Source organism: Misgurnus anguillicaudatus, unplaced genomic scaffold (assembly GCF_027580225.2).
Source record: "Misgurnus anguillicaudatus unplaced genomic scaffold, ASM2758022v2 HiC_scaffold_27, whole genome shotgun sequence".
In the NCBI taxonomy this organism is placed as follows: Eukaryota; Metazoa; Chordata; class Actinopteri; order Cypriniformes; family Cobitidae; genus Misgurnus; species Misgurnus anguillicaudatus.
The window spans coordinates 2,352,972-2,374,890 of record NW_027395277.1 but is presented as its reverse complement, the minus strand read 5'-3'; the positions used below and the strand labels follow the sequence as shown (position 1 = coordinate 2,374,890).

Genomic DNA, 21,919 nt, shown 5'->3' with positions numbered 1-21,919 from the left:
ATATCTGTTGAGACATTCAGATGGTAGAGTCAGAATTTGGCGTAAACAGAATGAGAACATGGATCCATCATGCCTTGTTACCACTGTGCAGGCTGGTGGTGGTGATGTAATGAATGGTGTGGGGGATGTTTTCTTGGCACACTTTAGGCCCCTTAGTGCCAATTGGGCATCGTTTAAATGCCACAGCCTACCTGAGCATTGTTTCTGACCATTTTGACCACCATGTACGCATCCTCTGATGGCTACTTCCAGCAGGATAATGCATCATGTCACAAAGATCAAATCATTTCAAATTGGTTTCTTGAACATGACAATGAGTTCACTGTACTAAAATGGCCCCAACAGTCACCAGATCTCAACCCAATAGAGCATCTTTGGGATGTGGTGGAACGGGAGCTTCGTGCCCTGGATGTACATCCCACAAATCTCCATTAACTGCAAGATGCTATCCTATCAATATGGGCCAACATTTCTAAAGAATGCTTTCTGTACCTTGTTGAATCAATGCCACGTAGAATTAAGGCAGTTTTGAAGGCAACAGGGGGTCAAACACAGTATTAGTATGATGTTCCTAATAATTCTTCAGGTGAGTGTATACTAATAATAACTCATCACTAGTCAAAAAAAGTTGAAATGAATTGTAATTTCAAATTGAGTTAACTTAAAGGGACAGTAAGTAGGATTTTAAGTGTTTTTTCTTCATCAAAATCAATGTCTTTATTCATAAATATGTACGCATTGGTGTCACATGACCTCTGCCAGTGATCTGACTTTTCTTTGTAAGCTTAGAATTTCTTCTCTTTACTTGCATTGAACGGGTAAGTCCAAGAAGGCTTCCATGTCGTTCCGCCGTATTGAAAAGCTATAAGAGCAGAGAGGGACAAAAAGCACTAGCCAACCAACGCATTTTCATTCAGAACACGTGAACTAGCTGAAACGGACAAGGAGATCAGTGTTTACATAACGGCTACTGTAGTTGCAACACGCATTTGGAAAAGCGAGGCGCTAGAGAGCACTATTCGTTTGAATTCAAAATACAATTTCCTACTTATTGTCCCTTTAAAGTTAAGAGCAACAAGGACATTTTGCAGTGTAGTTGAATTGTAAAATAATGAACGTGTCAAGTGAAATTGATTTTTTTATTAAATAATGTATTTAATAAAATTATTTACAAATAGCAACATGGATGCTCCAATTCACAAATCTATTTCATGCAATATGTCACAGGTAAACGGACCAAGCATTCGGTACACCTCACCACCACCGAATTAAATGAGAAAACTTATTTTCGAAATATTACAATCCACTTCTGGAACAGATAAAAGCTTAATCGACGAAAATCTTCTGAAAGACCGTTTGGATTACACCTCTAAGCCATTATTGTTTTCTCTCGACGTATATTTGTACAGATTAGTAAATTACAAAGAAACAAATTAGTATACATGTCCACATTTGAGCAAATATGCATTACAGTTGTACATCATGGGAGAATCGTATATATCACTTTATTTACATTACAAAACCTGAATAAAAAAACAAGACTGTCTACTGGGTGATGTGAGGTCTATTGCAAGTTTTCCAGTTTGAATTAAATTATTAACGTTTCAGTCAAAATTGAATCAACCAAGTTGCTTTACGAGTCTCATGAAGACTCAACATGAGATTGGATTTTTTATCATAATTTAAATCAATATTATTTGCAGATTATTTTATGCACGTCGATCTTACTGATACTTTAACGTAATGTGCATATTTTAATACAACATAACTTTCTTTCATAATTCTTCTTCGAAAAAAAAAATATTTTAGATTTAAATGTCTCTCCAGTGTGGCTCAATACAGAAACAAATCGAGCATTTTAGTATCATACGCTTAAACAGTCCTCATAACTTTCTACCTGAACAGAGGCAACTGTAAAAAAAAAAAATTGTTCGCGGCCATCATAAAAAGTTCAACTCAACTCGCAAAAACAAACAAAAAAGACAAACATACCTACAAGTCAGTAACTGACAGTAGCCCATTATTGCCCTAGAAATTTCTTACGAGTTTTAGTCAAAGCTTGACGTGTATTGTACCCCACCCATTATTTATCAGAAACCTCAAACCCTTGAGCGCTTTTCAAACAATGGTACATAGACTTTGAACGTATAGTGTATTTTAGACACACAATTATCGAAAAAAGATATTTACTTTCAAATAATCTTCACAATAAAACATACAAACGATCAAAAAGACAAATTTACTTGAAAACAGACCGAGCCCTTAAAGTTTTCAATTTCATCGTAGATTAAAATCTAGTCGATACTGTTTGACGTATCAGTGTTGTGTTGGCTCTGCCCACTGTCCTCTTTCTTGTGTTTCCTTGCGTGTTTATATTTATCCACGTAGGCTTTGACCAGGTTGGCTACTTTGACTGGATTGATCTCGCCGCTCTTGCTGTGACACACCTTAAATGGGTGAAAGGAGAAACGTATAGGGTAATTTCCATACAACAACATACTGAAACGAAATATTACCTGCATGTCTATTTATATCTTATTGTTTTGTACTGCAGAAACTTGGTCACAGGTGTTTGTCGGGTTATTCCTTGTATTAAAGAGGAAGTGACTAAAAAAATGCTTACCTTCTGAACGGCCTTACGCAAGATCTCCTTGTATTCCTCCTTAGTAATGTCTCTTTTCTGATAGAAGGGTTTTATTGCCAGTTTGACCTCTTCTATAGCTCGTTCCTGCATGTGAAGTTTCTTCATGTACTACAAAACCGTCAAAAAATTGGGTTTGTAAATGCTATGCAAAATCAATGACAACATAAATCTTTTAAAGGAATATTCCGCTTTTTAAAAATTAAATTGATAATTTACTCACCCCAATGTCATCCAAGATGTTTGTCTTTCTTTTGTCAGTCGAGAAGAAATTAAGTTTTTTATGAAAAATATCACAGGATTTTTCTCCAAATAGTGAACTTTAGCGGACCCCAACAGTTTACAGTTTCAGTACAGTTTTTAAAGAGCTCTTAATCTTAAAACCTTGAAAAATTTTCTTAAAGACTAAATTCAAGAAAAATTTGCTTACCCCATTGGCAGATTTTTTTTGCTGTTTTTATGCACAAAATCACTTAAATTTGATATTTTTGGTCTAAAAACTAGACTTATTTTCTTGGGTCATTTTGCTCATCAAGAAAAAGCATCTTAATTTAAGAATTTTTAGATATTTGTACGGAAAACAAGACAAAACTACTAAGAAAATATTTTCTTAAAAAATAATTTTTTGCATTGTAAGGGTTTTATCTGGCGAAACAATCCTCATTTTCGCCAAAATAATTCAAAATAAGCACTTTTAACCACAACTACTCGTCTTGCGCTAGCCGTGTGATGTGCCAGGGCGACCTTATATATTACTTAATCACGTCGAAAGGCAACGAATGACATATGTGAAACTACACTGCAAAAATGACTTTCTTACTCAGTATTTTTGTCTCGTTTTCAGTAAAAATATCAAAAAAATTCTTACATTAAAATGTTTTGTCTTGATGAGCAAAATGACTAAGTCTAGTTTTTAGACTAATATATATAAAATTTAACAAATTTAACAAGCAAAAAAATCTGCCAATGGAACAAGAAATTTTTTCTTGAATTAAGTGTTTATGAAAAAAGTAAACCTATTTCGAAAAAAAAAATCTTATTCTATTGACAGATTTTTTTGCTTGTTTTAAGCACTAATTTTCTTAAAGTTAATATTTTTTGTCTAAAAACTAGACTTATTTTCTTGGGTCATTTTGCTCATCAAGAAAATACATCTTAATGTGAAAGTCTTAATGTGAAAGTAGATGTGAAAGTCGGCACACCTCTGATCTACTGGCCGTCCTTCAACGTGATGCCCAGCTGATGCCTGACCAACGATCACCGGCAGAACCCGCTTAATCTCCGCTAAATCTCCTTATCCGTTCTCCCAAGGGTTTTTCCCTCCTAGGACTTTTTTTAACTTCCTCTGCTAAAAAGCTCGGGGTTTTTTTCTCCTAGGGTTTTTTTTACCCCGGGGAGGCAGCCTTTTTTGGCTTTACTTAGGCTTCCTCTTCTAGACGTTACTTTAGTAATACGTTCGCTTATAATATTGAGTCATAGCCGCAGCAAATTTAACTGCTTATGCTATCATGTATTTTGTTGTGCTATCTGTCGTTTTTCTGTGCTTTTCACTGCTTCTATTTATGTAAAGCTGCTTTGAAACAATTGACTTTTGTGAAAAGCGATATATAAATAAAATTGAATTGAATTAATTTTAGAATTTTTAGATATTTTTACTGAAAACAAGACAAAAATACTAAGTAAGAAAGTCATTTTTGCAGTGTATAGCTTCAATGTTTACACTGCAAAAAATGATTTTCAAGAAAAAAAAATGTTAAATTAAGATGCTTTTCAAATTTAAGTGATTTTAAACAAGCCAAAAAATCTTGAATTTAGTTTAAGAAAAATGTTAAAGATTTTTTGCTTACCCCATTGGCAATTTTTTTGCTTGTTTTATGCAGAAAATCACTTAAATTTGATATTATTGGTCTAAAAACATGGACTTATTTTCTTGGGTCGATTTGCTCATCAAGAAAAAGCATCTTAATTTAAGAATTTTTAGATATTTTTACTGAAAACAAGACAAAAATACTAAGAACATTTATTCTTGAAAATAATTTTTTGCAGTGCAAGTGGACCGCTTAGATGATGTTGTATGTTGAATGATATTAACGTCTTTGTGTCAGTTTATTGTTTAAAATGTGCGTTTCACACATGTAACGCGTGACCTTGTGGCGTGATTACGTAATACAGAAGGTCGCGCTGGCACGTCACATGGCTAGTGCAAGACGAGAAGTCTAACTTTTTAGTTATAATTAAAAAGTAAAGTTTAATTTTTTTAAATTTTGGTGATTCTTTCACTGGATAAAACCCTTATGCCTCGGTCGGGATCGTTTAGAGCCCTTTGAAGCTGCATTGAAACTGCAAACCGTTGAGATCCACTAAAGTCCATATATGGAGAAAAATCCTGGAATGTTTTCCAAAGAAAGGCATAACATCTTGAATGACATGGGGGTGAGTAAATTATCTGGATTTTTTTATCTGGAAGTGGGGAGTAATCCTTTAAAGAAGACATTGCATGTGCTGGGAGGTTGTCATGTAATTATGCTTCTGTAAAAGCCATAGATAAGCACATAAACTTAAACATTACTAGGCTACCCATAATCTTAAATGGAAATCCCCAAATCAGAATTGAAAGGCATACATGGGTTGTTTACACATTCCAGTTTATTTACGTTAGTCCCTTTCACACATACAGTCTTTACTGGTAATTTACTGGTAAATTGCAGTTAACATGTCATGTGTGAACAGAACCTTTCCGGTAAATCAGTGCTCCCAATTTACCAGTAAGACAGGTTGTAAGATTAACGGTAATTTGCCGGTAAGCGCTGTGTGTGAACGAAAAATATAGCATTACCGGCATTTAGATGACGTCAGACCGCGCTGACAGATCGGGCGGGCCAATCAGACAGTTTTTTATACAGGTGACGCGGTTTCCCCCAGACTGTTTACGGACGTTTCCACACACATGTTGCTTAAAAGTCGAGCACACCTGAAGTTAACGTCCACATTTCTTCACCAAAGTTGTTTAAAACAGCTTACCATCTAATTGCCAAATTGCAGACGTCCTTAGCACACCATCTGTAAAGCCTAACGTGCAAACACGCATCCGTTTGCCGCCGCCTAAGATAACGCTATGTTGTTTGGTGACGAGCAACTTCGCGACCGCTTGCCACAGTTGTGAAAACAACAAAATACGGACCGTGGATATTAAGTCATAACCCGCCGTTTACAAATACGACACAGACGGAGCTCGCCGGCCGCGCGCCACAGGTAACTTCCGCTTTCTCTCCGAGTTTACCGGTATTTTGATACTGATGTGTGAATGATGTCTTACTGGTAAAAAGACGGAACGTCACTGCATGTGTGAACAGCACATTTTTGTATTTACTGGTAAATCCATTCTGGTAAATTCATGGTAATTTACCAGAATTACTGTGTGAAAGAGGCTGTTATCACTAGATCTTATCTTTCATGATTTCACCACCCTTCAAAGTTATGCAAAGTTATGGTTGCTTAACCGCCCCTCTTCTTCCTGGGCGGTTCTGAGTCGGACTAGATGTAAAGTAATAAATTAGTAAAAAATTAATTAATTTCCTCATAAGAGTGATTGAATGCTGCTAAATCTCTGAGCTGGTTTTTTTTTCGGTTCAAGGCTGTGAAGTCCTAATTTTCTCAGAAAATCAGATTTAGCTCTACAACGAATCTTCATCGAGATGAAAAGTGCAAAAGGACAACCAGGATTCAAGAAGCACGTGTTGCGTGTGTTATTTTGGATGCAGATGTTGGTGCACTTCGTCTGGCTCACCATCTCCTTCTGTTGGGGATCCTGAAAAACTTCTTCCTTTTGGGATTTTCGTCTGCTGGGTTTGTCTTGGGACAGCGGGCTGGAAACGTTTTCTGTGAGTTCAGCCTGAGCTTTATCCTTCAGGATGAAACAGACTCATGAGACTATTGCAATTAACTTGTAACGACTTGTAGCAAGGCTCGAATGAACGTAAAATTCCCATAAAATGCGTGAAAGATTATTCTGATTTCCTGTAATATCCCAAGGGTATTTCCTGAGAGGATGGCAAGCATAAAAATTTGATTCAAAGGTTTAAATGTTTTGTTTAGTATGGCTGTATAATGTATTTTAAAGATTCATATATACACAAATGCAGTGATTATTATTATAAATATACCAATAATGACTCATAACTACTACTAAGTTTTGTTTTTGATGAAGTCTTGACAAAGGTAGATACAGTTTTTCCAGTGTAACGTTAACTTTCGTTTCGTCTGAAATGATGCCTTACTGGCCTGTTTTCAGTTTCAGTCTCGGTCTCACGGTTACTGAATTGCATCATCATTGTTTTACCTCCGGCTCCGAGGGATTGCAAGCAAACAGTAATCTGATGCCACCCACTGTTTGTCTAAAGTAACTACATGTGTGAAGGATTAGTTCACTAAACATGTTAAATTCTTTCAATATTTAAACATGCTTGTTTTTCCTAGTGTACCGACTTTATGCTAGGGTTCTCCGTAAAATGGGTTGTCCTTACCTGTTGCTTTTATATCTTCTTTTATATAATTATATATTATATATTATATGTCTTATTGTTTTTGTGTTTTTATTTTTTACTTATTTTTGTCTGTGTAATTTAATGTATATGCATGTATGGTCCTTGAGCTACTGAAAAGCCCTTTGGTCAGCCTGCTGGTTGTGTAAATGTGCTATACAAATGAACTTGAACTTATTCACCCTCATTCCATCACAAATGAATATTACTTTTTTGCGTTTTCCTGAAAATCATCCTTCATAATTTAAAGAACATTCTGTGAAAATATAAAATTGATATCTTTAACTCATTCACCGCCAGCCTTTTTGAGAAAAGTTGCCCATCTGCATTTTTGTGATTTTAACAAAAGTTTCACAAAATTCCTTGCAGGAAAAATTATCTTCTATAAATATATAAACATACAAATTATATCAAATTAAAGAACACACCCTCTGCATTCAAACAAACAATAAACAAACAAACAAACAAACAAAATGGGGAAAAAACGTTTCATTATATATTTACTTTTTCCACTTAACTTTACCACGGAAATATGGATATTTCTCTTTAAAAATACAACATTTTGAGCAAAAAGCTTAAAAATTTGCGTTTTTGTAAAGGAATGTATGTTAAAGATAAGACTCAGAATGACTATCAAAGATAAAGGCAGTTAAAATAAATCATTAAATCTTTTTAACTTCCGTTTTTGATAAATTCGGTTTGGCGGCATCTAGTGGATAAAAGCGGTATTACACTTTCACTTTGAAATTCGTCCAGAAAGGCATATTTATTAGTTAAATATTAACTCATAATTGACGAGATAACTCGTCAATGGCGGTGAATGAGTTAATACTGACTGAGATCATTATAAGATCATTTCAGAGATTCAAAGATTGAAATCAATGTGAAATCAATTAATTCAGGAAAACACAGTAGTTTTGTGAATGAAGACACAAGTAGAGTCTGTACCTGAACGGAGGTTTGCGGAGCGACAGTAGATCGTCGAAACCCCTCCTGCTTGAGTTTAAGTTTGAACAGCGCAATTTCTAAAAGTGAAGAAGAAAAACACTCAGAAACCAGGAGTTTTAAAAAATTTCTACACCTTCACACTTAAAGGGATAGTTCGGCCAAAAATGATATTAATAAACTCATGACTTACTCACCCCGAAGCCGTCTGAGATGCACATGTCCATAATTTTACAGACAAACACATTTTCAGTTATTTTAGAAAATGTTTTAGATCTTTCAGTTAATCATATGTAAAGTTAAGGGGTCCACATCCTCCAAGTCCAAAAAAATGTGCATCCGTCCTTCACAAAATAAATCCAAACAGGGCCACAATGATAAATAAAGGCCTTCCGTTTTGTTGTAGTAATATACACAAATTAAAACTTTATAAACGAAAATAACTAGCTTCTGGTAATGCCGCCATCTTCGCATTCAAGATGAGTCGCATTCACATTCAATATGAGAGCATACGCAGTTTATGTAGGGTTCTGTGCTGCTTCTCTGTGCCCCCGCCCTCCGCATTTGTCATACGCATAGACTGTAAAAAAAGATGGACGACGCCTGTTCGCTCTCTTCCATTGGTGAAAAGTGAAGCCGCCAGTGTCCCAATACGGCGCTGACATCTTGGGTCTTGAGTCTGCGCAGTAGCGATTTCGGCACCAGTCATGCGTAGTAGTGAGCAGGAAGAGAATCCGCGAAATCAAAACCCCGCCCTCGCTCTCGTAGAATGCGCATATCACACGATATCACAGCTGTCAATCATGATGTGACACCACTGTTTATATCATTAATAACTAACTAAACACAAACCTATTTTAAAAACAAACATTTTAATTTACATCAGCGTGATAAAAACTACAGTAAAGGACAGAAACCAGCTTCGGAAAAAAGATCATTGAAGTGTAATTAATTTTTTTAGTTGGTCTCAAGTCCTATTGAATAACATGGGGAGGCGGGGTTTATGACCTATACTGGGACCAGTCACTGGGGGGCGATCGAGACGTTTTGGCTTCACTTTTCAGGGCTGGTGCGGCACGCTTGGTCATACGTCACTAAGAAAAATGCGTACACTACGCTGAGTCTAAGATGGCGGCGTTATAGGAAGCTAGTTATTTTCGCTTATAAAGTTTTAAATATGGATATTTCTACAACACCACTGCGCAGATTACCCTCAGAAGGCCCTTGGTTTATCATCCTGGAGTTTGGATTTCTTTGGGGAACGATATATGCACATTTTTTGGACTTGAAGGAGGCTCAAGGAGCTGGACCCCATAACTTTACTGTTTAGCAGCTGGAAGATATAAGATATTTTCTAAAACAACTGAAAATGTGTTCGTCTGAAAATGATGAAAATATGCATCTCGGACGGCTTCGGTGTTGAGTAAATCATGGGTTTATTATCATTTTTGGCCAAACTATCCCTTTAAAGCAAAGTAAATAAGAGATGGTTGCAATTTTCTTGGTCGATTACGATTTCTGATTTTTCTGTATAATAAGAATTATAATTGACAGCACATAGGCTACAAACAGAAATCAACTTTTCTTTTATAAAAAACTTTTTTTTCAACATAAATTAAATTAAAACATTGCATGTTCACCCAAACTGCATCAAATTACATAATCTTTTCATTTGAACAGATCTGAAAATAAATTGCTCTCAGACTCAGTATTTGATTATTAAAGTTGGGCATCGTTTCAAATGTATCGATTCTGATTCCAAATTCGATTCCGCTAATCGAAATTTAATTCCCAACCCTAGTGATTATTTTACATATCAGTTGTAAAACTGATTGCTGCTTTGAAATTGGCTTGTAACTGGCTGTGTGTATGTGTGTGATAACTTGGGAAAACTTGACGTTCGAGATGGGCTGAGGAAGTTTAGCAGATTACTGAGGCCTCTGCCTGGAGAACGGCTGGTAAATTAGAGCAGAGTCCTGCATATCAACGTGTCATTTGCGGCGCGGATGTGGGGCAGGAATCAATATAGGCACTGGCGTACTGCGGGTTTAAACCCCAAGACCATGTCTTGAGACTGACCGGTTGGTTAAAAAGTAAAATTGGCTGAGCAAAATCGGTCGATCGGTGCATCTCTTATGTAAAAAGTAAAAACACATTTGCTTATATTTGCTAGTTCTTCCATATTTATAAATATGATGAATTCATGTTTAACATTATTAACCTTTAAAATGTACTCACTGCTCATTTTGTCAGACTGGGGTTCTGGTTCCTGCAAATTCCAGGTGACTCGCTTTCCCTGTGATTTGGACTTTCCACCACTTGATGCAAATTCGGTTGTTGACTTATCCGTCGCTGACGCTTCTTCACCAACATCTGTTGAATTGGCTGCAGAGCTCTCACTCATTTCCTTCTTAATGAAATCCAAATTGTCTATCAAATAATCGACATTGATATCTTCATCAGAGGTATTTACAGGGTCTTGTTTTATTGGTTCTGATGGTTCTGCGAGTGTCACCTCAATTTCATCCATGAACGGAGGAGACCAATTTGGCTCCATGCTCTCCTTTTTACAATTTTCAGAGTCGGCATCAGGTGCGTCTAAACTGATGACAAGCGGGTTGTCACTGCAACGTGGCGAATTATCTTCATCAGGCCATATTTGATCAACGTTCATATTTTTGGTTTCATCTTCTGGATTGCAAGCTTGGCTCTTTTCTGAATCAATGATGTCTGGCTTCATTTCATTCAGTTCTGGAGATTCTTCACTATGTGAGGTGAACGGTTTGGTCTGTGTGTCTTTATCAGCATCTAATTCTCCACCCGAGAGTTCCTCCTCTTTCTTAATATCTTCCAACTCCTTAACTGTACCAATGGGCCAAGGTTTCTCCTGTTTGACTTCTTCAGGCTTAAACATTTTTAGCTCATCTGAAACTTCAAGGGAAATGTCTTTTTTGGTTTCTGTACGCATTTCGGTTTGGTCCCCATGCCTTGATGACCCTGGAGTTGGACTCTTGACCGACTGTACCTCTTGTTTAACCGATGGTAATGAAAGCGTACTCTTGCACTCAATTGCTTTCAAATCTTTTTCTTCTACTTTTGAGTGAGCTAAAGTCTTGTCTGCATTTAGAGTGGACATGGGCTCTGCTTTATAAGAGATCTTGTCTGTATAACGAGAGCTCTCCGATCGATCCTCTCGCCTTTTTCTATCCCTAGATCTTGATCTGCGCCTTTTTGACCTCTCAACGTAATCCTTTGATCTCTTCCGCCTCTCTCTCGATCTCGACCTGGAATGCGAACGGGATCGAGAGCGTTTTTTCTCTTTCGACCTCTTCCTGTGTCTCTCTCGTCCTCTGCTGTCGCTCCTCTCACGGCTGGCTCTCTTCCTCCTGTTTTTTCTCTCTCTACTACTAGAACTAGACGAACGCCTCCTGTCTCTCGATCGTGGACGTTTTCTCTCCCTAGATCTTGAGCGAGACCTTGGCCTCTCTCTAGATTTTGAATCTGACTGATGCCGATCCCTCGATTTTGAGCGCGACCTTCTTTTGTCTTTCGACTTTGAGTGTTTCTTTTTGTGCGCATCTTTAGGTGGACTTTGGGAATCGGAGGGTGACCTCCTCCTGTCCTTGGATTCGGACTTGTGAGTTCTTTCCCTGTTCTCCTTTGCTATGATATTAGCAGCATTACAAGGCTCGCCGCCCGGACCTTTACTCATCATATTCCCTTTTGTAGAATGCTGTAAATTTACTGGGTGCTCCTCTTTAAGAGACTTTGATTGAGGGCTGTCAGATAGCGGTTCAGTCCCAGGCTCAGACTTTACCTTAATCGTAACGTTTTTAACATTGCAGGACGAGCTTGATTCTGAGTTTTTCTTAAACGGGTTTTCCTGTTGTCCACTGTGATCATTTTCAAACTTTACCTCCCAACTGCTAGAATCCCCAACATTAGGTGTATCAAATTGGACTGTCTCCAGTTGATATGGGGACTGTCTGGATTCGCTCGAAGACTCTGGCTCCATTTTTACTAATGGACATATTTCAGAGTCGCTTTCCACATCCATAAAATCTACATCCACAGGCTCAGATTTGACTTGATGACAGGCGTCCTCATTCGGTCCTACTGGCACACTAGTATTTGGGGTGCTAACATCAGGACCTTGATTCTCCGGTTCATTATCAGAAGAATCAGACCCTGTAGGGTCAAAGGGGTCATAGGTCTCCTTTTTGACCTCTTTAGACTGTGATCTGAAAGACATCATCATCTTTTTTCTTTTATCATTTCTCTTTACGGTTTCCTCATTATTGCCTGGCAGAGTCCCTCCTGATGCAGAAAGTCGCCGAGCATGCCACGGGTTTCCGCTGGAGTTAATGCGGAAACTAACGGAAGAAGAGGACGGACGCGAGTTGGAAGAGGCACCTACGGAAGATGAGGTGGAGGTAAAAGAGCTAGAAAAAGTAGATGAAGCACCAGCCCTGTCTGGTCTTTGCCTTTGAGCATCCACTCTCCTGTCTGGCTCACGGTTACTTGTCCCTTGCTGGTCGACAGTGTGTGCCCTACCTGTATTGCCTGCTAAGCTGGTCACAGAAGACTCGGGCAAACTACTACCACCTCCACTATTATTGCCACTGGAGGTACCCTCCTTTTTAATTTTGGGTATCCTTGGTAAAATAGAAACGTCCACCCATACAGGCTTGGGAGGGGGCTTTTTTACAGGCGGTTGACGGGGGGTGCTGCCCTTGTCTTGATGTTGAGTGTCAGAAAGGCCTCTTATCCCATTTCCAGGTCTCTGGGGGTTTAAGGCGACTGGTTTAGATGAAGGTCCCGGATGCAAGCGAGGATGTCCCGTAGAAGATGGGAAAGAGAAAGGAAGATGTGGAGAGTTTATGGGTGGACATGGAGATGTGGGATTCTGTGGTGTTGAACAGGAACCAGAGGAACTTAAGGGGCTAGAGGAAGGACCGGCACCTTCGCCGTTGTGAAAAGGACTCGTTTCGGAGTTTGGCAGGCTTGCTGTTTCCCCCGAGCTTGATTCTCTAGGGACTGTGCTCCTTGGCAAGGACAGGCACACTGTTATAAAAAAATGAACACTTTTGATTTCTTACTTTTGTATGTCAATCATGCAACATAACCTACAAACATTTACAAGAAATGTGATCCATTATTAAAGGCCCCATGTGTCGGTTTTAGTGGCATCTAGCCGTGAGATTGCAAATTGCGACCAACAGCTCAGTCCACAGCTGTTATAAACTTATAGTTTTCCTTAGTATGACTTACCAGGTTTTGTGGCTTTAAGAGAACCGTCTCTGTTGATGACCACATCTGAACTGTCCATAAGGAGCATGCTCTGACCACTAAGAATACTCCCCAGAAGATCAGGCACTGGAGCTTCTGCTCCGACCTCTGCCAAATGTGGGATACTCACACCACCACTCCTAGAAAGCATTGGAAAAGGAGAATAAAAGCTAGAATTGTACATTTACAAATTTATTGGTCCAAAATAAGGATTCTGTAACCCACTGCTAGTACTAACCTGGAGAGACCAGCAGTAATGGGACGGGCCACAGGCTGATGGGAGCGCAGGGCAGAACGGGACAGGCCACGGCGTTTGGCATCCAGAACAGATAAGGGTGTTTGAACTTCAATCTCCTCCTCTCTAAGAAGATGCAACACAAATGTCCACCATAATTCAACAGTATACAAAAATGGTCAATTTAAAGACAAAACAAAATGATTCTTAGTAAAACTGTACCGGTCATCAAAGGGGTCCAGGTCAAAGGGATCTCCATACACAGAAAAGGAGGCTGCTCCGATCTCTGCCCGCATACTTCCTAAACTGGACTCAGACGGTCGATAAACTGAAGGTATGGTTGAACCAGATCTGGGTTTCCTAATCCCTAAACTCCGTGCAATACGACCTCTGGAATTAGTTTTGTTTTTTACGACCTGCAATGGCAAACAATTCAGATTAGGCTTAGCCCAGGAACAATGCATCAGAATTCGCCTACTTATACTATCTATGTCTGTTTTTGTTATAGGAAAGTATATACATTTTTAGCAAGAGTGTGCAAGTTATAGGGCATATTAACACACTAAAACAGTGAATGTTGTTGCCTAGTTGCCTGCGACATTTTGATCGTAAGAATAACACATCAAAAATACTCTTTTTTTTGCATTTCTTCATTAATTATTTCTAATGTAATGTTAACTATATCGTGTAATGTATCAAAGGGCACATATTATGGCTATTTTTACAAGATAAAATATGTTTCAGGTGTGCTTAGAATGTGCCTGTGAAGTTACAGCTCATATGGCAAAGATAATTTGTTATAGCACGTCCAAAATGACCCTATCTGAGTGGGAACAAAAAGCGCCTTTTCATTAGCTATGACTCCTTACTCCATTTCCAACAGACAATAAGCACTTTCAGTTAAAACAGATTTGATTCCTGTGAATACAGTCTGAAAGAATAGTATATTTATCCGCATTCGTGTGCTAACAAACAGATTAAAAAAAACTGTGTAAAATTAACCAGTCAGTCAGTGGCCATGGGCAGGGCTTTGATTGTGTGATGTCACATTAACAAGAGAATTAAAACAGCATGTCTTAAGAGGCTGCTTTGGTTTAATAGGGGTTAAAAAAAGAAGGTGGATATTTTTAATTCTAGGATTGTTGTGTGCCAACTCATTAATGACCAAACAGTGGATTTTGCATAATAGGTGCCCTTTAACTCAGGGAAGCATCACTCATTTGATTTAATAATTTACTGTATTTGTAGTGAAACTGCATAGTAGCCGCAGCATGTAGGCTGTCAATCATAAAAGTGGGCGGGACACAGAGCCAGGCCGAACACTCTTAAAGGGAAAAGACACAAATCTGTTTCAATCTGAGGATGAAAAGCAGGGTGGGAAATGGTCATAAATTACTTAAATGTGTATGTTTATCTGCAAACAATTTTGAGTAATATTATAGGGTACACCTTAGAGATCCTAATAAAATAATACAAGGAATCATGTCATGGCCCCTTTAATACAGAACCTATGTGTTGGTACTATGATTTTATTGGTAAAAATTTTGGCACCAAATTGACACAAGGGCAGATCTGTATTCTGTATTGGGAATAGAAATAGTTTTTGGAGATAAATTCTGAAATACATAGTTATATACTTTTTACACAATAGTCTCTAGTGTTTGCATCTTTCCTAAACTCACCAATTTTCGCCTGGATTTTGACTTCCTGACTTTGCGTCTCCGCCTTTTAACACCCAGGTTTGTTTTCCCTCCGGAGGCTGCTGAGGATTTGCCTTTGGTTTTCCTTCTTTTAACTGTTTGATCAGAAGTCACATCAGAAACAGAGGTACACTTGCTACAACACAAAATCAGAGGGTTTTTTCTGTTCGTCTTACCTGTCCTCCTCTTCCGGCGAGGCTTGGGGCGTGGGGTAAGGTCTCGCACGTACACGGCAGTGTTGAGTCCGGCCACTACAGCGTTGATGGTGTCATCCAACCATGTGGACTGCATCAAATATCTTGGCGCAAGCTAAAAACATAGAATATGAAATCACTTATCCGCTTGGCAAATCAAACAATTTGACTTCATAGCATAACACGGCACAACACATCTCAAGAATGATGTGATTATTTCATAATACACAGATGTGCATCTCGTAAACCTTACGGACATTAATTATTGTTATTTTCATAATTAGTAAGAAAAAATTTGATTTTTTTTTAACAATCACACCAAAATTTCATGCCAAAATTCTTGCACACTTCCCTTAATAAACCACATTTGTAACAAATACTGTGAGGTAGATAAATATTTAGGGATTCCCTAAGTGTAAGAGTTAGAAAACGGTCAAACTTGATAATTCCTATAACACAAATTTCAGTCAAGAAATTAATGCGCCAATTGTGATTAGACAGCCGAGCAAAAGCATCATGCAAACCTGCGCTGCTGTGCGTGCCTGCGTGATGCGATGCCTGTTGACGTTGGCCCGAACCCGTTCGCTGTGCTGGGTCCTTGCGATGGCACGGGTGGGTCTGGATCGGGAATGGCTGGTGGTGGGCAGAGAGCTGCTGTCCTCTTCGCTGACCTGATCTGAGCCTAAACCAGACAACAAGAGCAAATATTATTAATAGTATTAGTACATCTTAATTCATTCCCTGCCAGCCATTTTTTGAAAAGTTGCCCGCCAGCATTTTTTGTGATTTTCACAAAAGTTTTACAACATGCGTTCCAGGAAATTTTTGTTCTAAAAATATAAACATACAAATATATCAAATGAAAGAACACACACTCTGCTTTCAAACAAACAAACAAACCGGGGGAAAAAAATCTATATTTTCATCCTATCTATATTTTTTTCTCTACTTATAAACTCTTAAATATGGGTATTTTTCTTTAAAAAAATTTTTTTTGTTTTGTGGCTCCTGTGCAGTTTGTCAATTCAGCAGGAAAGTTTACCATTCTCCCTCTGTTTACAGACGGGAGGTGAGTGCACGTGACGTATGTGTGATTCTCACGAAACCATTGAAACACCACGGCACTAATGATTTTAGCTTTAAAATGTGTAATATAGTAACATTAAAAAGCATCAGAAATAACACAATACTGTGTTCTACCTTGCACAATGTGTGATTTCAACATAAGAATTTATAATTGGAAATTTTATCTCATTTTCTGCTGAAATTCTCATTACCGCAATGTGTCCGGCTGTGTTTGAACATGCGTTATGTTGTAATTTAATCAAATTAACACAAAAATATTAAGAAAAAAATAAATGGATGTTTTGCTAGACTACTTTAAATGACAGAAAAAATATTTACTGAATATTCATGTATAATAATAATGAAGAAAAATTTGGAAAATGGGACACATCATTTTCCAAATTTTTCTTCATTATTATTATACATGAATATTCAGTAAATATTTTTTCTGTCATTTAAAGTAGTCTAGCAAAACATCCATTTATTTTTTTTAATACCAATATGCCTGATGTTCTCATCCTCCGCAACACTTTTTGAGAACAGTTTAAGCAATTTTAATAAAGTTTGATTTTGAGTGACCAAGCACATGGACCAGTTACTTCAAGATGGCTACCAGGTAAGATCATTTTTTTACAGTTAATTTGAAATATTTTAATAGAAGCATAATACTTTGATTTTAAATGCATGTGCAGAATCTCCAAATTATGTTCTTTCAGGTTTGTCATGTCATTTTGAAAATATGTCAGTGTTGATGTTTCTGACTGTTGCGGTAATGAGATTTTTTAGGACTAATTTTACAAAAAGTGTTAAATGATAAGTAAAAGTTTTTAAATTAATGTTCCCATTTACTCCAGACTTTGTTTTTCAATGTCTGGTGGGGAAAAAAGTAAATTTAAGCAATTTTTACATTTTCATGCTTGACATTTTTAAAACCAAGTTTTCGTGAGAATCACCCATATGGTGTCTGTGTGAACAAGCTGTGTGGTGGCATTCAAATTACGCTAACGACTGAGGGACAAAAATGGCAACGTCCGCTTGGTCCGAGATCTATGATTTGTTGAAAATGTTTTGGTCCTAGCCTTTGACAAATGACATAAATTTCTACAAACACATTTAAACAACTTAACAAAGTGATTGCTATCCGGACGTGAGGAGACTTTTAACCAGCATAACTAAAAATGGTTTTGGATCAAATCAGATACCCTGCCTTTAATAACATCTAAGCCCTGTTTGTGCATAAGGGTGTCTTTTAATAATGAAAGATAAATTACCTGAGTTGCGGTTGTTGGGGGTGCAATCAGGGCAAAACCATTCCTCTACTGGTACAGCATCAAGAGGAGGTGTAAGACACTCCATATGGTACCTTTCACAAAAAAAGACAGGTGAGGTTGCATCATAGAAATAATAAACGGGTAGAAGGGTTAGCAACACAAAGCAATATTGTGAATTTGAATGACATGTTTTATTTTCAATACAGATCTGTAAATGAAGAGTTTCGTTGCAAAACGAGATAACCACCGTTTTTTTAAATTGTTCAGAAATCTCGTTTTTTGGTTGTGCAGTCCAATTAATTTCAATGCAACTGCAGTTGGTTTGTTTTGATTTAAACCTTCATAACTTTAAAAATACAGCTAAGTAGCACCATAAAACAAAATAATAACAAGATAACATAATAATAAACATGTTTTGACAAAAATGTTAAAAAATGGATTTATCTCGTTTTGCAACGAAACTCTTCAAATATAGCACAGCTGTGATAAATGTGTTACCCTGCATCACAGCCATCGCAAAGCAAGAGTCGATCTTCACGGTCTCGACCTCCGCATACTTCACAGCTGGTCTGATCCAAGTCCACATCCACCTGCTCCTCCTGTCCGGGTTTTACTGGCTTCTGAACTGCAATCTACCCAAATGCATATAAAGATGATTCATTTATCCCTATTGAATTGCGTCCAACAAGTACTAAAATAAATAATTTCAACAATCAATTATAAAAAAACTACTTTTGGAAAAATGCTAGTAGGTTACTCACTGTTTTCTGGACTTTGCCATTGTAACACTTTCTCAAGAAAATGTTATAAAATACTTTGCGGTCCACGGGACATGAGTTGGCATTCTTGACAAAAGACAAAGGAAAAAGGTGACTGTTGTATACAGTACATCTAATATCTATTCAATCAAACATCTTATCAATCTTACCTTTGACCATTCCAGTAAACAGTCCAGACAGAAGTAGTGCTCACAGGCTTCTGGTGTGGCTATGGGCTGCTCGTGGAAAGAGTTCAGACAGATCGGGCATTTCTCAGAGTCCTCATCCGAACTCAGATCCGCTGCTTCCACAGGAACATTCCCTACAGCTCCCTCCAGGACCTTACCAGAGTCTTCATCTAAACATACAGACAGGCATGAGATTATTTATCTCTTTTTAACCAGTACATGTTTGAGATAGGGTGTGTTCGTGTTGCTTTAAGTGGTCTGGTCTGTGTTATGATGCACATCTATTGTGCTTCAAACCAGTATGTGCTACAAACCTTGTAAAAATGCTGTAGCACTTTGTGGAATAAATGCATCAGTGACTTTTAATACTCATTGCTTTTAAACAAAATATCTGTGTCCAAATTCGAATGCATGCCGAGACCGATTATGTCACAGCAGTGCGACTCAAGGCTAGTAAGATTGTCCCAATTCAAAGGCTGTTTAAAATGAAGCCTCAAAATGCATACTTCCGACCTCAAGTCGTGAAGGCTAAAACGAATGGATCCTTCACAGCCGCGACTATCCAGAGACGGCTGGAATATTTTAAAATAATCATTTAAAACCTGTGTGTATTTTGCTAAAATACGGTCCTTGTCATGTAGGGTTCACACCAGATGTGGTAGAGGCGGCAAGCGTGAGTGATTTACATGTTAAGTTAATGCAAAGACGCGATTAGGCATCCTGTGGCGCGGTACGCAGAAGACCCTCCCATGACGCGAATGTCTGGAATGACTAGAATTTCACTCGTGAATGAAGCGAGTAAACTCAAACGTTCAAGCGTCAAACTACACGCGAATAGCGCGTTTTTGCCGCCTCTACCGCGGCTGGTGTGAACGCGGCATTACTGTTTCAGTATTATAAATTATGTTTTGTGTTACAAAAAAAAAACATTTGCATGTGTACAAGATGCAATCGACATGATAGATAGATGGATACAACGAAAGATCGATAGATAGACACAATACGATGCATAGATAGATATGATAGACAGAACGATAGATTGATTTAGATTTTTATATATTTTATATTATGTAAAAATTAAAACAGTTTTTATAATGTGTACATGTATGTGTGTATTTATGTATACATAATTATGCACAATACACACACAAATATATACACAATATAACACAAACTTTTATTCTTTATGCAATTAATCGTGATTAATCTTTTGACAGCCCTAGCAGCTTTGGATCCTCCGTAGACCATTAGACCGTCTCATTTCAGTTCGCTTTGTGCACTTTGGAGGACGCGACCTTCAAAAATATCCAGCCTTCGTTTTGGGACACAGCTAAGTCTAGTGTCATCATTCTTAAAAAAAACTGGGAAGAACAAAGTTAACACAAATTTTCATTTGACTTTTAACATGCTGATGCTTACCTTCACTGTCATCCTCCTCTCCATCATCTTCTTCCTCGCCATCTAAAACTTCCTCTCCATCAGCATCTTCCTCACTGTCTGTCTCTTCTTCCTCTGATTCTCCTTCATTTTCTGAATTGTCTTCTGCAACGTGACATCATGCATTAAAAACATTTAGCAAAAAAAGTGGCAGATGCGCTGCAAAAATGAATGTATCATTGCCTTGTTTTTCAGCATAAATATTTACAAATTCGTACATAAAGATGAATTTACCTGGGAAGCAAAATTACCTAAGAAATTAAGTCTTATTCTAAAATAAATACATAAATATATCAATTGAGTTTATGCTTAAAACTGAAAATATCTGCCAGTGAGTAATTTCTCCTGCTTGCGTTTTATTCACCCATAGACCATCCCCTCGTAGTAATCAGGACAAAAGCCGTTGAAAGTGTACAAAAGAGACGGATTAAAACTCCAATTGTGACTCAATCGATCAAAACGCATCTTGATACCAAGTGTAAACAGGGCCTAAGTTACTTTAGATAAAAGCATCTTCCAAGTGCATAAATGGAATTGGAGTGAACGGAGACAGAAATTATTTAGGAGTGCTGGTCTAGATGTTGATGCAAAGAAAGCCTGCATACTAACCATCATCAGAGACAATAGACATTGCAGGCCTTTTGCCTTTTCCGTGAGAGACGTTTCTGTTGATCAGCTCATCTTGACTGTCATCCTCATCCATGGTTATACATCAGTCTACTCTGGAAAAGGTCCATAATGTCACTGTTAGGACAAATACACAGACTAACCTACTAACTAGATGTTTATCTTTAGCATCATGGTGGGACTGTTTGGGCTCATATCAAGACTTTGTCAATCTTACCTGTTAGGTATCCTCTTTTCATGCACACGCCTACTAACTGTTACCCAAGTGCTGCTGACAGTCCCATATAAACTATTGGTTAACATCACTATATACACAAAATGTTTTAACACCTTAAAAAACGCTTTTACGTTGCCAGTTTAACACTCAATGCACGTAAATGTCAATTATTCAATTATTTGATAACAAACACAATGTTATTGCTGTCCATGCTAACGGCTAACACAAAGCTAGCCAACAAAAACAACCCAGGCTTTTTCGTTTATATATTCAGCAAACTACAGGGAAGGTTGGAATAAGAAGGCTTTCCAACATTAAAATGTTTTAAAATAAAAACCTATATTTAATTAAAAATAACCCTTAGCACGTACACTAAAGCTATGGCTAAAGCTAGCATGCTAGGTGTGTTTCTTGGTTGTCCTGTCTAAATTTAACTCATCGGCTATTTTTGTACCGATTCAAATCCAGGTCGCTTAAAAGCAGCTTAGAAACGCGGTAGATGTCTCATTTATTAAATTAATAGGGGAAGGTACAATATTAAGTATTTGTACATACCCAGTAAATCTGTGTAAGACATTATTTGTGTTTTGAAGTCCACACGGCGTTTGTCTTTGACGCTGCCGGCTAAAGAATTTACGAATTCTACTATGGCGAAGACTTGCCTCATGAATATTAATTACGCTATGTGACGTAAACCAATAGGCTTGACCAAAGGGATTTTGACCTTTATATATTAAAAAAGAAGGATGGCTAGTTAATATTCATGAATGAAAGCCGCTGAACCCCCTCGAAACTAGTGATGGAAGAAATT

General features: G+C 37.7%; 1 protein-coding gene across 3 annotated transcripts; it reads right to left on the bottom strand.

The window, feature by feature from the left end:
* Nucleotides 1-1,125: 1,125 nt before the first annotated feature.
* LOC141362439 (uncharacterized) lies at nucleotides 1,126-21,867 on the bottom strand. 3 transcript variants are annotated; one of them, XM_073864515.1, is made up of 18 exons: nucleotides 21,664-21,867; nucleotides 20,874-20,986; nucleotides 20,247-20,369; nucleotides 18,810-18,997; nucleotides 18,643-18,726; nucleotides 18,380-18,513; nucleotides 17,882-17,973; nucleotides 16,088-16,227; nucleotides 15,528-15,660; nucleotides 15,334-15,446; nucleotides 13,874-14,067; nucleotides 13,655-13,777; nucleotides 13,399-13,556; nucleotides 10,366-13,191; nucleotides 8,131-8,207; nucleotides 6,429-6,545; nucleotides 2,624-2,752; nucleotides 1,126-2,447 (listed from the first exon to the last, which is right to left on the bottom strand). In XM_073864515.1, the coding sequence occupies exons 2-18, from the start codon at nucleotides 20,965-20,967 to the stop codon at nucleotides 2,295-2,297; spliced, it is 4,878 nt and encodes a 1,625-aa protein (XP_073720616.1). In that variant the 5' UTR covers nucleotides 20,968-20,986; nucleotides 21,664-21,867; the 3' UTR covers nucleotides 1,126-2,294. The 3 variants fall into 3 exon arrangements, with proteins under 3 accessions (XP_073720616.1, XP_073720614.1, XP_073720615.1); XM_073864513.1 differs by having other exon boundaries at nucleotides 16,070-16,227; nucleotides 21,664-21,863; XM_073864514.1 differs by having other exon boundaries at nucleotides 16,070-16,227; nucleotides 20,874-20,981; nucleotides 21,664-21,863.
* Between the last annotated feature and the right edge of the window lie 52 nt (nucleotides 21,868-21,919).